We start from the raw sequence: 17,587 nt of genomic DNA, 5'->3' as shown, positions 1-17,587 counted from the left end.
CATAAATTCTCCTGGCATTCTTTTAGAGTTCCTAGAATTTTGCAGTTTCTTCAGGATGGTTTGGATAAGGGTTTGTCTGCAAGTCCCTTGAAAGGACAAATCTCTGTTCTTTCTGTTTTATTTCACAGAAAGATTGCTATACTTCCTGATATACACTGTTTTGTATAGGCTTTAGTTTGTATTAAGCCTGTCATTAAGTCAATTTCTTCTCCTTGGAGTCTTAATTTGGTTCTGAGGGCTTTACAGGCTCCTCCATTTGAACCTATGCATTCTTTGGACATTAAACTACTTTCTTGGAAAGTGTTGTTCCTTTTGGCTATTTCTTCTGCTAGAAGAGTTTCTGAGCTATCTGCTCTTTCTTGTGAGTCTCCTTTTCTGATTTTTCATCAGGATAAGGCAGTTTTGCAGACTTCTTTTCAATTTTTACCTAAGGTTGTGAATTCTAACAACATTAGTAGAGAAATTGTTGTCCCTTTATGTCCTAATCCTAAGAATTCTTTGGAGAGATCCTTACATTCTTTGGATGTGGTAAGAGCTTTGAAATATTATGTGGAAGCTACTAAAAATTTCAGGAAGACTTCCAGTCTATTTGTTTTATTTTCTGGTCCTAGGAAAGGTCAGAAAGCTTCTGCTATTTCCTTGGCTTCTTGGTTGAAACTTTTGATTCATCAAGCTTATTTGGAGTCAGGTCAAACCCCACCTCAGAGAATTACAGCTCGTTCTACTAGATCAGTCTCCACTTCATGGGCTTTTAAGAATGAAGCTTCGTTTGATCAGATTTGCAAAGCAGCCACTTGGTCCTCTTTGCATACATTTACTAAATTCTACCGTTTTTATGTATTTGCTTCTTCTGAAGCAGTTTTTGGTAGAAAAGTTCTTCAGGCAGCTGTTTCAGTTTGATTCTTCTGCTTTTTGATTTAAGTTTTTTTCTTTCAAAAGTGAAAATAAACTTATTTTTGGGTTGTGCATTATTTTCTCAGCGGAATATGGCTGTTTTTGTTTTATTCCCTCCCTCTCTAGTGACTCTTGAGTGGAAGACTCCACATCTTGGTTATTGATATCCCATATGTCACTAGCTCATGGACTCTTGCCAATTACATGAAAGAAAACATAATTTATGTAAGAACTTACCTGATAAATTCATTTCTTTCATATTGGCAAGAGTCCATGAGGCCCACCCTTTTTATGGTGGTTATGATTTTTTGTATAAAGCACAATTATTTCCAAATTTCCTTTGTTGCTGCTTTCTACTCCTTTCTTCATCATCCCACTGCGTGGCTATTCGTTAAACTGAATTGTGGGTGTGTTGAGGGGTGTATTTATAGGCATTTTGAGGTTTGGGAAACTTTGCCCCTCCTGCTAGGATTGTATATCCCATATGTCACTAGCTCATGGACTCTTGCCAATATGAAAGAAATGAATTTATCAGGTAAGTTCTTACATAAATTATGTATTTTCATAGGTTCTCTGTTATCGGTCGTAGAGATTAATCTCCTACCTCCCTTTTCAGATTGACGATATATACTCATATACCATTACCTCTACTGATAACTGTTTCAGTACTGGTTTGGCGATCTGCTATATGTGGATGGGTGTCTTTTGGGAAGTATGTTTATTATTACTTAAGACACCTCGGCTATGGTTTGGCACTTTATGCATTTATATAAAGTTCTCAAATATATGTATTGTACTTATATTTGCCATGAGTCAGGTTCATGGATTTCCTTTTGCAGACTGTCAGTTTCATATTTGGGTTAAGTAAATATTAAGAAATAATTTTCTTACCTGGGGTTTAGTCTTTTTTTCAATTGACTACTTTGTTTCAAATTGCAGGCTGACTTAGGCTTGCGGGTGCGCCAAATGCTACACTTTATTGCGTCATTCTTGGCGCGAGAATTTTTTGGTGCAAAAGGCACGTCTGTTGACGCAAGTTAGTAATTTCCGGCGTCGTAATTGATTGGTTAGCGCCCAAAAAAATTTCTGTTATGTTGTGCGTCATACTTGGCGCCAAACTGTTTTCATTATTTATTGCCTTATTGCTTTTTGCCTCTTGCCTTTTTCTATGTCAGAGGGCTATGCTATTTGCATGTTTTCCCATTCCTGAAACTGTCATGTAAGGAAATTGATAATTTTGCTTTATATGTTGTTTTTTCTTTTACATTTTTGCAAGATGTCTCAATTTGATCCTGCCTCAGAAGTATCTGTTGGAACTTCGCTGCCTGACATCAGTTCTACCAAAGCTAAGTGCGTTTGTTGTAAAATTGTGGAGATTATATCTCCTAATGTCATTTGTATTAGTTGTCATGATAACATTTTACATGCAGATAGTGTGTCCATCAGTAATAGTACATTGCCGGTTGCAGTTCCTTAAACTTCTAATGTATATGATATACCTGTGAATTTTAAAGAATTTGTTACTGATTCTATTCAGAAGGCTTTGTCTGCATTTCCACCTTCTAATAAGCGTAAGAGGTCTTTTAAAACTTCTCAAAGTTAATGAAATTTCAATTGACCGACAACATAATGAATTATCCACCTCTGATGAGGATCTATCTGATTCAGAAGATTCTTCCTCAAATATTGACACTGATAAATCTACTTATTTATTTAAAATGGAGTATATGCGTTCTTTGTTAAAAGAAGTGTTAATTACTTTGGATATTGAGGAAGCTAGTCCTCTTGATATTAAAACCAGTAAACGTTTTTCTTATTCCTGATGCTATTTCTAATATGATTTCTAAGGAATGGAATAAGCCGGGTACTCCTCTTAATCCTTCTGCAAGGTTTAAAAAATTGTATCCTTTACCAGCAATTTCAATAGAGTTTTGGCAAAAGATCCCCAAAGTTGATGGGGCTATTTCTACTCTTGCTAAACAAACCACTTTTCCTATGGAAGATTGTACTTCCTTTAAAGATCATTTAGATAGGAAGCTTGAATCTTATCTAAGGAAAGCCTATTTATATTCAGGTCATCTTCTTAGGCCTGCAATTTCTTTGGCTGATGTTGCAGCTGCTTCAACTTTTTGGTTGGAGAATATAGCGCATCAAGAATTGGATTCTGACTTATATAGCATTGTTCGTTTACTACAACATGCTAATCATTTTATTTGTAATGCTATTTTTGATATTATCAAAATTGATGTTAGACCCATGTCTTTAGCTATTTTAGCTAGAAGAGCTTTGTGGCTTAAATCTTGGAATGCTGATATGACATCTAAGTCTAGATTACTATCTGTTTCTTTCCAAGGTAATAATTTTTTTGCTTCTCAGTTGGATTCTATTATTTCAACTGTTACTGGGGGGAAGGGAGTTTTTTTGCCTCAGGATAAAAAAACCTAAGGTTAAATCTAAGGCTTCTAATAGTTTTCGTTCCTTTCGTCAAAATAAGGAACAAAAACCTAATCCTTCCCCCAAGGAATCTGTTTCCAATTGGAAGCCTTCCTCAAATTGGAATAAATCCAAGCCATTCAAGAAACCAAAGTCAGCCCCTAAGTCCCCATGAAGGTGCGGCCCTCATTCCAGCTCAGCTGGTAGGGGGTAGATTAAGGTTTTTCAAGGATGTTTGGGCAAATTCTGTCCAAAATCAGTGGATTCAGAGCATTGTCTCTCAGGGTACCGAATAGAATTCAGAGTAAGATTTTTTTCTCTTACGTGTCCCAGTAAATCCAGTAAAAGCCTAGTCTTTCCTGAAGTGTGTTTCAGACCTGGAGGTTTCAGGGGTAATCATGCCGGTTCCTTTTCAGGAGCAAGGTCTGGGGTTTTATTCAAATCTATTCATTGTCCCAAAGAAAGAAAATTCATTCAGACGAGTTCTGAATCTGAAAATTTTGAATCATGTAAGAGTACCAACTTTCAAGATGGTGCCTATAAGGACTATTCTGCCTTTTGTTCAGCAAGGACATTATATGTCTACAATAGACTTGCAGGATGCATACCTTCTTATTCCGATTCATCCAGAACATTATCAGTTCCTGAGATTCTCTTTTCTAGACAAGCATTATACCAGTTTGTTGCTCTTCCATTTAGCCTAGCAACAGCTCCAAGAATCTTTTCAAAGGTTCTGGGTGCCCTACTCTCTTTAATCAGAGAACAGGGCATTGCGGTATTTCCTTATTTGGACGATATCTTGGTACTAGCTCAGTCTTTACGTTCTGCAGAATCTCACACGAATCAACTAGTGTTGTTTCTTCGAAAACATGGTTGGAGGATCAATTTACCAAAAAGTTTCTTGATTCCTCAGACAAGAGTTACCTTTTTAGGTTTCCAGGTAGATTCAGTGTCTATTACTCTGTCTCTAGCAGACAAGAGACGTTTACATTGGTTTCAGCATGTCAGCACATTCAGTCTGTCATTCCCTTCAATGGCTATGTGCATGGAAGTTTTAGGCCTCATGACTGCAGCATCGGACGCAATTCCTTTTGCTCGTTTTCACATGAGACCTCTCCTGCTTTGTATGCTGAATCAATGGTGCCGGGATTATACGAAGATATCACAATTAATATCCTTAAATCCCAATGTTCGACACTCTCTGATGTGGTGGTTAAATCACCAGCGTTTAGTTCAAGGGGCCTCTTTTGCACCTGGACTGTGATCACCACAGATGCAAGTCTTTCAGGTTGGGGAGCTGTCTGGGGATCTCTGACAGCACAAGGGGTTTGGAAATCTCAAGAGGCGAGATTACCAATCAATATTTTAGAACTCTGTGCAATTCTCAAAGCTCTTCAGTTTTGGCCTCTGCTAAAGAGAGAACCGTTCATTTGTTTTCAGACAGACAATATCACAGCGGTGGCATATGTCAATCATCAGGGTGGGACTCACAGTCCCCAGGCTATGAAATAAGTATCTTGGATACTTGTTTGGGCGGAATCCAGCTCCTGTCTAATCTCTGCGGTTCATATCCCAGGTGTAGACAATTGGTAGACGGATTATCTCAGCCGTCAGACTTTACATCCAGGGGAGTGGTCTCTCCATCCGGATGTGTTTTCTCAGATTGTTCAGATGTGGGGTCTTCCAGAAATAGATCTGATGGCTTCTCATCTAAACAAGAAACTTCCCAGATACCTGTCCAGGTCCAGGGATTCTCAGGCGGAAGTAGTGGATGCGCTGACACTTCCTTGGTGTTATCAACCTGCTTATATCTTCCCGCCTCTAGTTCTTCCAAGAGTGATCTCCAAAATCATCATAGAACAATCATTTGTGTTGCTGGTGGCTCCAGCCTGGCTCCACAGGTTTTCGTATGCGGATCTTGTTAGGATGTCCAGTTGCCAACCTTGGCCACTTCCGTTAAGGCCGGACCTACTGCCTCAAGGTCCGTTTTTCCATCAGGATCTCAAATCATTAAATTTGAAGGTATGGAAATTAAACGCTTAGTACTAAGTCATAGAGGTTTCTCTGACTCGGTGATCAATACTAAGTTACAAGCTTGTAAATCTGTCTCTAGGAAGATTTGTTATCGAGTTTGGAAGACTTACATTTCATGGTGTTCCCCTCATAAATTCTCTTGGCATTCTTTTAGAATTCCTAGAATTTTACAGTTTCTTCAGCATGGTTTGGATAGGGGTTTGTCTGCAAGTTCCTTGAAGGGACAGATCTCTGCTCTTTCTGTTTTATTTCACAGAAAGATTGCTAATCTTCATGATATATTCACTGTTTTGTACAGGCTTTAGTTGATATTAAGCCTGTCATTAAATCAATTTCTCCTCCTTGGAGTCTTAATTTGGTTTTGAGGGCATTACAGGCTCCTCCATTTGAGCCTAAGCACTCTTTTGACATTAAACTACTTTCTTGGAAAGTGTTGTTCCTTTTGGCCATCTCTTCTGCTAGAAGAGTTTCTGAGCTTTCTGATTTTTCATCAGGATAAGGCGATTTTGCGGACTTCATTTCAGTTTTTACCTAAGGTTGTGAATTCTAACAACATTAGTAGAGAAATTGTTGTCCCTTCCTTGTGTCCTAATCCTAAGAATACTTTGGAAAGATCCTTACATTCTTTGGATGTGGTGAGAGCTTTGAAATATTATGTTGAAGCTACTAAAGATTTCAGGAAGACTTCTAGTCTATTTGTTATATTTTCTGGTCCTAGGAAAGGTCAGAAGGCCTCTGCTATTTCCTTGGCTTGTTGGGCAGCACTTCTTTTAAAGATCCTCTAGACCGAAATCCCGAGGGATATCTAAGAAGTGTTATTTCTCCAGTCGGACTCCTGTTTCAACCGGCAGTTGGAATAGCTGCAGTTACGGGGGCCGCCAAATTCTCGTGTGAGTCTTTAGCGGATTTGGTTACTCTGGAAACTCCTTTGGAGGAGATCCAGGAACATATTCAATCCCTTAGGCTTACTAATGACTTCATCAGGGATGCCTTTCTGCAAATTATTTGCATCAATGTGAAGAACTCAAGCTTAGTGGTTCTGGCTAGGAGAGCCTTGTGGCTTAAGTTGTGGTCAGTGAATAACATGTCTAAGACTACTATCCTTATCTTTCAAGGGAAGTCCCTGTTCGGTCCAGGTCTAGGCCCTATTTTAGCCACTGTCTCATGTGGAAATGGAGCTTTCCTACGACAGGACAAGAAATTTAAGCCTTAAGGTCGTTTGGCAGGACATTTTTGTTCTTTTCGTCCAAACAGTAGTTAAAGGAGCGTAGATGAACCTATGATGCAGTCTTCTAGGGCTACCTGGAAACCCAACCATGAGAGGAATAAGAACAAACAGCCCAAGAAGGCTTCCTAGGTCAACATGATGGGATCGCCCCTGGCTTGGGACCAGGTCGTGTAGGGGCAGGCTTTCTCTATTTCAGAGGGAATAGTTTCAGTCCGTCCAGGACCCTTGGGTGCTAGACATTGTTTGCCAGGGATACCAAATAAGCTTTTGATCTTGTTCCCCAAGGGACTGCTTCTTGCTGTCAAGAAACTCGGGAAACCCAGTAAAGAGAGCAGTGCTACTCTGCTGTGTAGATGACCTCATTGCCATGGGAGGGGTGGTTCCAGTTTTCCCATCAGAGAGGGGAAAGGGATTCTACTCTAATCTCTTTGTGGTTCCTAAGAAAGAGGGCACATTTCACCCTATTCTGGACTTTAAGGGACTCCACAGATTAGATGGAAACGATAAGGTCCATCCTTCCCCTGGTTCAAGAGGGTCAGTACATGTCTACAATATACAGTTGTGCTCATAAGTTTACATACCTTGGCAGAATTTTATTTCTTGGCCATTTTTCAGAAAATATGAATGATAACACAAAAACTTTTCTTTCACTCCTGGTTAGTGTTTAGCTGAAGCCATTTATTATCAATCAACTGTGTTTACTCTTTTTAAATTATAATGACAACAGAAACTACCCAAATGACCCTGCTCAAAAGTTTACATACCCTGGTGATTTTGGCACACAAGTTAACACAAAGGGGTTTGAATGGCTATTAAAGGTAACCATCCTCACCTGTGATCTGTTTTCTTGTAATTAGTGTGTGTGTATAAAAGTTTCTGGACTCCTGACAGACCCTTGCATCTTTCATCCAGTGCTGCACTGACAATTCTGGATTCTGAGTCATGGGGAAAGCAAAAGAATTGTCAAAGCATATGCAGGAAAAGGTAGTTGAACTGTATAAAACAGGAAAGGGATATTAAAAGATATCCAAGGAATTGAGAATGCAAATCAGCAGTGTTCAAACTCTAGTGGAAAATGAGGGGTTCTGTTGAAACCAAACCACGGTCAGGTAGACCAACTAAAATTTCAGCCACAACTGCCAGGAAAATTGTTCGGGATGCAAAGACAAACCCACAAATAACTTCAGGCAAAATACAGGACATGTGGTGTGGCTGTTTCAAGATGCCCAATAAGGAGGCACTTGAAGAAAGATGGGCTGTATGGTCATTTCGCCCGAAGAAAGCCATTACTACGCAAATGCCACAAAGTATCCCGCTTACAATACGCCAAACAGCACAGAGACACACCTCAAACCTTCTGGCACAAAGTCATTTGGAATGACGAGACCAAAATTGAGCTTTTTGGCCACAACCATAAACGCTACATTTGGAGAGGAGTCAACAAGGCCTATGATGAAAGGTACACCATTCCTACTGTGAAACATGGAGGTGGATCGCTGATGTTTTTGGGATGTGTGAGCTACAAAGGCACAGGAAATTTAGTTAGAATTGATGGCAAGATGAATGCAGTATGTTATCAAACAGGACCCCTCATTTCCCACTTCTTGATTAGAGTTTGAACACTGCTGATTTGCATTCTCAATTCCTTGGATATCTTTTTTTTTATATCCCTTTCCTGTTTTATACAGTTAAACTACCTTTTCCCGCAGATCCTTTGACAATTCTTTTGCATGACTCAGAATCCAGAAACGTCAGTGCAGCACTGGATGAAAGATGCAAGGGTCTGTCAGGAGTCCAGAAACTCATTGACCTTTTATATACACACACACACACTAATTACAAGCAAACAGATCACCGGTGAGGATGGTTACCTTTTAATAGCCATTCAAACCCCTTTTGTGTCAACTTGTGTGCCAAAATCACCAGGGTATGTAAACTTTTGATCAGGGTCATTTGGGTAGTTTCTGTTGTCATTATGATTTAAAAAGAGTAAACACAGTTGATTGATAATAAATGGCTTCAGCCAAACACTAACCATGAGTGAAATAAAAGTTTTTGTGTTATCATTCATATTCTCTGAAAAATTACCAAGAAATCATCAATTCTGCCAGGGTATGTAAACTTATGAGCACAACTGTAACTAAAGGACGTGTACCTTCACATTCCGATGCACAGAGATTACTACCGTTTCCTACGGTTCGCCTTCCTAGACAAGCACTACTAGTTTGTTGCGCTTCTATTTGGACTGGCTATGGCTTAACGAGTGTTCACCAAGGTGCTTCAGAGCTCTGCTGGCTGTGGGTCATCTGCAGGGAATCGCAGTAGCTCCTTACATGACATTCTGGTTCAGGTGCCATCTTTGCCAGTGGCTCAGGATCACACTGAGAGGTTACTCTTGTGTCTTCGACGCTTGGTTGGAAGGGCAATGTGGAAAAGAGCTCCCTCTTTCTGGCTATAAGGGTAAAAGATTTGGGAACAATCCTAGTCAGTCAATATACGCATTTATATCACAAATCATCGCCTAGTGAAGCTTCAGACGGCATGTCGCCTACTTCAGTCCAATGCTCATCTCTCGGTAGCACAATGCATGTAAGTGGTAGGTCTAATGGTTGTGGCATCACATGCTATACCGTTTGCTCGCTTTCATCTGAGACCACTACAGTTGTGTATGTTCAGACAGTGGAATGGAGATCATTCAGATCTGTCGCAGGTCACCCGCCTGGACGCCCAGACGATAGGGAGTTTTGTGTGGTGGCAATCCACAACTCCAGTGTTGCTGGGAATGAGTTTCCTTTGCCAATCTTGTGTGATCATCACCACAGACGTTAGTCTGTCTGTCTGGCTGGGGAGCATTGTGGGGTTCTCTGAGAGCCCAAGGAACTTGGTGTAAGAAGTGTCTTTTCCGATCAACATTGTCAAATTGAGAACTATTTACAGCAAGCTTCTAAGGTGGCCCCAGCTGGTTTCTGTCCACTATATCTGATTTAAATCGGACAACATCACGACTGTGGCCTGCATCAACCATTAGGGAGGCACATGTAGCTCTCTGGCGATGCAAGAGGTGTCTCAAATCCTGCAGTGGGCAGAGAAACATCAATGTCAAACCTGGGCTATCCACATTCCAGGCGTGGAGAATTGGGAAGCGGATTTCCTGAGCAGGGAGACTCTCCGCTCAGGGGAATGGTCCCTAAATCAGTAAGCGTTTCTGGAGATAACTCGCAGATGGGGTGTTCATCTTAGCTCAGAGAGGATTCCCTGACAGTGTGATTGATACTCTTACCAGGCTCGCAAGCCTGTCAACAGACCCATCTACTACAAGGTCTGGAGGACTTCTGTGGTGTGGCCAGCGCCAGCGAGGTTTACCTTGGCGTAAAGACTCTGCATATCCTACAGTTTCTCCAGGAGGGTCTGGAGAAATGCCTGTCGGCCAGTTCTATCAAGGATCAGATTTCTGCCCTTTCTATTTTGTTTTACAAGAGGTTGGCTAGTTTACTTGATTTTCAAGAGTTTGTTTAGGCTTTGGTCAGAATTCCACTGGTTTTCAAACCTGTTGCTCCTCCATGGAGTGTTAAAAGTTCTTCAGAGGTCTCTGTTTAAACCTCTACATGCTGTTGATATTAAAGGACCAGTCAACACAGTAGATTTGCATAATCAACAATTGCAAGATAACAAGACAATGCAATAACACTTAGTATGAACTTCACATGAGTAGTAGAATTTTTTTCTGACAATTTTAAGTTATGTCTTTTTCCGCTCCCCATGTACCATGTGACAGCCATCAGCCAATCACAAATGCATACACGTACCATGTGACAGCCATCAGCCATTCACAAATGCATACACACTTATTCTTGCACATGCTCAGTAGGAGCTGGTGACTCAAAAAGTTTAAATATAAAAAGACTGTGCACATTTAGTTAATGGAAGTAAATTGGAAAGTGGTTTAAAATGGCATGCTCTATCTGAATAATGAAAGTTTAATTTTGATTGAGTGTCCCTTTAAGTTACTCATTTGGAAAGTAGTTTCTTGTTGGCTATTTTCTCTAGCTGAGTGTCAGAGCATTCGGCCTTAATGTGTGATCCTCCACATCTGGTGATCCATCAGGATAAGGCTGTGTTGAGGACTCGACCAGGCTTTCTTCCCAAGGTGGTTAGTACTTGCAACATCAGTCAGGAAATTGTGGTTCCTTCACTTTGTCCCAATCCTTCATCCTCCAAGGAGAGCTTGGATATGGTCAGAGCATTGAAGTTCTACCTTCACGCTACTAAGGAGTTTAGTCAATCATCTTCCTTATTCATCCTGTATACTGGTAAGTGCAAGGGGCAGAAAACGACAGCTGTCACTATTTACTTTTAGTTGAGAAGTCTGAATCGTATGACTTACAAGAAAGCAGGTCAGAAGCCCCGTCCACAGTACATTCTACATGTGCAGTGTCTACTACTTGGGCCTTAAAGAATATGGCCTCAGTTGAACAGATTTGCAAGGATGCAACTTGGTTTCCATTACACACATTAAAGAAGTTCTATAAATTTGATGTTTTTGCCTTAGCAGAGGCTTCCTTTGGGAGAAAGATTCTACGAGCGGTGGTGCCTAGAACTTAGCACTGCCTTCCCTATTTTTTCCTCACGAACATTCGTGAACTCCACAACTTGGGTATTGGTTTGCCATAGGTTAAGAATGTTCTCGTGGACTCTCACTGCTAATAGAAGGAAAAATAAAATGTATGCTTACCTGATAAATTAATTTCCTTCTTGGCAGTGAGTACCCGACCCGGATACTAACTGTGTAGTGGCGGCAGTCATTTTGTTTTTGCACCTCTGTTCCCCTTGTATCTCTCTTCACTTTTCCTTATCTTCGACTTGAACTGCTGAGAGGGTAGGGGAAGTGGTAGGGATATTTATTGTCTAGTTTGGAGTACCTTTGCCTCCTCCTGGTAGCCAGGTAGAGAAATTCCCATAGGTTACGAATGTTCTCATGGAAACTCACTGCCAAGAAGGAAATTAATTTATTAGCTAACCATAAATTTTATTTTTAATGAGCCAATGGTAAGTTTATGACTCTCTGACTTTCTTTTTAGGCAAGAATCTCTCACACACTAATCCTGGAACTCCACCCAAATCAATAACTATCACAGAGACCGGAGTTATTGGAGCATCTTTAACGTCAACGCAAACCTCAAACAAAATCGCTATATCCCCACTTAAATCTCCTAGCAAGGTGACTCCTCTTATTTTAAATTTACGTTAAAGATGGGTAGCAATGCAGATTAAACTAAAGGGGGATTAGATATGCTTGACTGTATCTGAACATTAGTTGACCACAAATTCTGCAATGTCCCTTATTTTTAACAAATATCAAGTATTTGCAACTATTTTTGCAACAAAAAGTCATTTTTTTCCTTGTTTGAAATGTAATATTTGAATATTCTAATTATATTCAAATGTTGATTCTCAAACTTTAATGTATGTCTGCAGGAATCAACATTCAAATGCAATATTATAGTATTACATTCAGTAGCTGAATGCCAAGATTTGTTCTGTAGAATCATTTCAGTAGCTGAACAAGTGTCAAGGGAATCATTTGTATGTAAGAATAATTAATTTTGCCAATGCCTAGATATCATTAAAACAGTGTATAACAAAATCTTTGAAGTATAGCTGCCCCGTAAAGGTGGTAGCGAAGCTTTGACGTAGTTCTGTTTTATACTTTCAAGGTTCTTAGTTTATAGCCGCAGCATAATTTCTGATATAAATGTTTAATATAATCTATTTTATTTAAAATATAAAATATGGTTTAAATAGAATACTTTGTACAGCCCAATGTTTTGATCTAAGAAGTTCAAGAAGCTTCCTGCATCAAATGTGCCCCCCCACACATAATTTTATAGAGTGTAAATAGTACATAATACAGCTTTGTTCATCAGAGGAGATCAGTGAAAAGGGAGATAAAAAGCACAGGATGTAGAAGTTTCTGCCATACCAAGCAGCGAGAGCACAATGCCCTATTCCCCTCGCACAATTTGTGCACACTGTCAGTCCCAAGGCAGAACATGCTGTTATCTGAGATGTTGTTGCAGAAAGACCTGGACACATACAGGAATTATGCTATTACTGCTTTAACATCAGGCTGTTCTCTTCAAACAGTGCTGTGCTCTGGCTGCACTTAAATTTTCATTAACACCGAGCAGCCAGAGCAAAGCACTGTTTGAAGAGAACAGTCAAATATGGAGCCGCACTGCAGAGTGGTAAGTGCACTGATTGATGACTGTTTCTCAGGAAAAAAATTCTACCCCGCCCCCTATCCTTTCCTGGTCTGCAAAGCTGTTACTCCTGAATGTAAGACGTTCTTGTGAGCAATGCACTTTTTAATTACTCGGCATAAAATTTGAGTTTAAGCGCTGATCTCAACCCAATATAGTCTCTCCCAATCACTACCTCCTTCCTAGATTGTCAGATCTGGTTCCAATTTGGATCTGGTTCCAATAATCAGACCAAATAAATAGTAAAGAAAGAATTTAATAATTACATCTGCTTATCGATAACATTATACATTATTTATAACACTATATGCCTAGACATTTATAAGCACAAATAAACACTGATAAAAATGACTGAAAAAATGACAGAAAAAAATGGTCACTTTAAATTTGTATCTTTAAAGGATATCCTAAATCTTTCTGTGTTATTTAACCCCTTAATGACCACAATATACCCTGTATGTCACTGGTCGTTAAGGGTTTTTTCAGGACATAATAGCACAAGTCTAGCAAGAACACACTATTAATGCCCTCCCTCCAGCAGGCTTTGTGGGATAGAGCAGTCTCAATGCTGGTGGAAAGACCGCGCTATAAAACAATCAAGTTCCAAAAAAAGGCCATCGACATACAGGGTATGTCGCTGGTCCTTAAGGGGTTAAAATCAAGCCTCCCTTACATTCACTGATTTAAAAAACATTCATACTACCATTCATGCTGGTTTTTATAAAACTACTTATGAAAAATCCCTATTTAATCCCTATTTACTTGGGCAAATGACTCAATTCTAAAACTATACAAATTAATAAAATTCCTTAAACCTTCCTTATAAAGCTTCTTTTAGAAACCATATGTGCACCAAACAAAGTTGCAATGTCTCGTTATCCAAATGTCTTAATTGCAAGCTTCCATCTCCAAAAATACCATGAAATTGTATTCCACTGAGGGCAAAATTTGTCCCTAAGACCTAAATCCGCTGTATATTTTGCCCCTTACTTTCACTTCCACAAAGCAAATAAGTGTCCGTATCTTATAAACTTATAGTGGGAGGCTTTCTTACCTCTCTTCTTTAAGTTTTACGGGAATTGTGAGTCTCACCTTCTTGTTGTTAGTTTATCTTCACTCCTCCTGTGTTTGGAAAATAGGGAGCAGTTAGCCTCTGCAGCTTCCACGCTGCTAGGTGTGACGTCACTTAATGTCGGCACCTGTAGAATACTTCCGCAAGTATTTTCCTTCCTTCCGATCTGTCTCCTGCTTCTTGGCTAAATATTTATCTGCTCTTAAGTACTTTGTACGCAGAGTTAGTGACTGTCTTTCAGTCTTTATTGCGCCTTGTCAGGTTTCTTTGATACGGAGGTTCTCCCAGCTTCTGTTAATATCCGTGATAATCTTAGTCTCTCTCACTGCCACAGTTCTACGTGTTTCACCCTCTTTCAGGGCCTTGTCAAGATAGATAAGACAGCCACTAACTCTGCGTACAAAGTACTTAAGAGCAGAGAAATATTTAGCCAAGAAGCAGGAGACAGATCGGAGGAAGGAAAATACTTGCGCAAGTATTCTACAGGTGCCTGTGCCGACATTAAGTGACGTCACACCTAACAAACAATAGAAGCAGCGTGGAAGCTGCAGAGGCTAACGGCTCCCTATTTTCCAAACACAGGAGGAGTGAAGATAAACGAACTAGTGATGTCCGGTTCATGAACGAATCGTTCTTTTGAACCGGATCTTTTCACTGAACTGCATGAATCAGTTCACCAGACTGAACTGATTCGTTTGAAACAGTTCAGTTCCTGAGTCATCAGCAGCACTGGTAATACGATCCTAGAGTGAGTTCTGCTCTGCTAACTCCTCCTTTAATGAATCACACAGCAGAATCTCACTCTAGGATCATATTACCAGTGTTGAATCAGTGTACTGTTAGCTAACTTGTTTGCAATGAATCAGTCTGTTAACAGTTCACTGATTCAAAAGAAGTGAACTGTTTGCAAACGACTCAGTGTACTGTTAACAGACAGATTCATTGCATACGAGTTAGCTAACAGTACACTGATTCAAATATCAGGTACAGACCCCTGTATTTACCCCCTAACTGCAACTTACATTAACCCATTCAGCATCCCATGTTTGTTTATATATATATATATATATATATATATATATATATATATATATATATATATATATATATATAAAATTTGTTGTTCTTCCTCCTATATCTAAGCTAACTTTTACTTAGCAACAGCTACAAATAAATATATATATATATATATATATATATATATAATTTGTAGCTGTTGCTAAGTAAAAGTTAGCTTAGATATAGAGGAAGAACAACAAATTATATATATATATATATATATATATATATATATATATATATATATATATATAACACAAACATGGGATGCTGAATGGGTTAATGTAAATGCAGGGGTCTGTTGAGAACCGCTGTGAGTGTGACCTGATATTTGAATCTGTGTACTGTTATCTAAATGATTCATTAGAGTTACAGTACACTGAGTCATTTACAAACAGCACTGCAGGAAACAAATCTGCGGCTCTACAGTTCACCTACTGAACATGAGGTAGAGCCTCTACCTCATGTTCAGTAGGTGAACTGGTGAATCGGTTCATGAACCGGTTCAGTTAATCGAACTGTCCGAAATGAACCGATTCACCCAGAAGAACCGAACTGCACATCACTGAAACGAACAACAAGAAGGTGAGACTCACAATTCCCCTAAATCTTAAAGAAGAGAGGTAAGAAAGCCTCCCACTATAAGTTTATAAGATACGGGACACTTATTTGCTTTGTGGAAGTGAAAGTAAGGGGCAAAATATACAGCAGATTTTGGTCTTAAGGACAATTTTTGCCCTCAGTGGAATACAATTTTGTGGTATTTTTGGAGGTGGAAGCTTGCAATTAAGACATTTGGATAACGAGACATTGCAACTTTGGTGCACATATGGTTTATAAAAGTAGCTTTATAAGGAAGGTTTAAGGAATTTTATTAATTTCTATAGTTTGCCCAAGTAAATAGGGATTTTTTATTAGAGTATTTTTCATAAGTAGTTTTTTTTTTTTTAATTATTTTTATTGAGAGAAAGAACATGCAGTCCAATAACACATCCAACATTCTTGATACAATGCTTATCAATACATAGTTGAGCAGTTTCCAGTAAGTTCTTAACCTCAAAATTGTCCAAAGTTCACATGTATCCAACTCTCATATTTTGTCTTTTTATTAGAGAGAAAACCGCTTCTCTCTTAACCTCCCAACCCCTAATAACAAACCTAGTCTAACCTTTTAAATAACATGTTCAACCATAGCAATGCGTGGGCTTGCAACTTAGCGTGTTGAACCAGCATAGAGAGTTCAGTGATCCGGAAGTTTCATAAGTAGTTTTATAAAAACCAGCATGAATGGTAGTATGAATGTTTTTTAAATCAGTGAATGTAATGGAGGATTGATTTTAAATAACACGGAAAGATTTAGGATATCCTTTAAAGATACAAATTTAAAGTGACCATTTTTTTTCTGTCATTTTTTCAGTCATTTTTATCAGTGTTTATTTGTGCTTATAAATGTCTAGGCATATAGTGTTATAAATAATGTATAATGTTTTCGATATACAGATGTAATTATTCAATTCTTTCTTTACTATCTATTTAGCCTGATTATTTTCAAACCAGATCCAAATGAACTTTTAATTTATAAGATTATTATAAAAAATGGTTTATTAAATTCCCATAATTTATTGATTAGGGGAGCAAGGTACAAAGTATACGTAATAATTGGTTTACTTTCTCAGAGAAATATTAGAATATAAAGTTTTTTTAATATATCCATTTAACCCAATTGCTTTTAGCGCCATCCCCCCCCCCACTTATTTACTTTTTTACCTTTTACAATTATGTGATGTTAGACCAAGAGCAAAGAGAACTTTTATTAAAGTGACATTTTAAAAACGTAACAAAATTTCTTTAATTCTCTGTGCAACTAATTTGCAATGCAATTTTCAACTGCTGCAATATATTATTAAACTTAAAAAATCGCTTTATTCTCCATTTAATCAACATGGAGCTTTAGTCTAACTGCCTGAATATTTAATTTCAAAATTATCGGCAGAAAAGGGGGGGGGGAATTCTGCCTCTGGGGCGGTCAGCTTGCCTCAGCATGCATCCAGCTCCTCATCTAAAGGTAGATACTCCTCTTCATTACCGTGTCTGCTGTGTTGCACTTGGCAGTCCCGCATTGCATAGTCTCTCGATTCATAGCTAAGATTTTGTTGTTCCAAAATGCTTCCACTTCACATTAATGGCACTTAAAGATTTTGTAAGGCAGAAACACCACAAACCGACTTAGATGGCATCCTATAATAGTGCCATGTTTAACGTCACTGAGGTCTTCAGTACGACCTATTGTACTGCCAGTTTTAGGTCTTTGGACTTTTAATGGCTATGTGCTGGATTTTATGCACCTGTGGGTGTGACTGAAACGGCTGAACTCTATAATTAGTTACTTTCGGATTTTTTTTTTCCTTTGGAGCCTTAGTTCAACCATAGATTAAAAATATGGAGGCTTAAAGGGACAGTATACACTTCATATAACTTCATGTAATAGACACTATTATAAAGAAAAATATGCACAGATACTGATATAAAAATCCAGTATAAAACATTTTAAAAACTTTGAAGCTCCAGTTTAGCACGGTTGATGAGGTTAGGCTGGGACACCCAATG

The 17,587-nt window shown here is 38.8% G+C and overlaps 1 protein-coding gene across 2 annotated transcripts in view; it reads left to right on the top strand.

The window, feature by feature from the left end:
• LIN54 (lin-54 DREAM MuvB core complex component) overlaps positions 1-17,587 on the top strand; it is a 549,733-nt gene that overhangs the window by 86,594 nt on the left and 445,552 nt on the right. For both annotated transcript variants that reach the window (XM_053703370.1, XM_053703369.1), the window contains exon 5: positions 11,668-11,807. In XM_053703370.1, the coding sequence (XP_053559345.1) occupies positions 11,668-11,807 (140 nt within the window). The remainder of the gene's footprint in view (positions 1-11,667; positions 11,808-17,587) is intronic.

Source organism: Bombina bombina, chromosome 2 (assembly GCF_027579735.1).
Source record: "Bombina bombina isolate aBomBom1 chromosome 2, aBomBom1.pri, whole genome shotgun sequence".
Taxonomy (NCBI): domain Eukaryota; kingdom Metazoa; phylum Chordata; class Amphibia; order Anura; family Bombinatoridae; genus Bombina; species Bombina bombina.
Note: the sequence above shows the minus strand (reverse complement) of the source record. Positions and strands in the feature narration are given on the sequence as shown.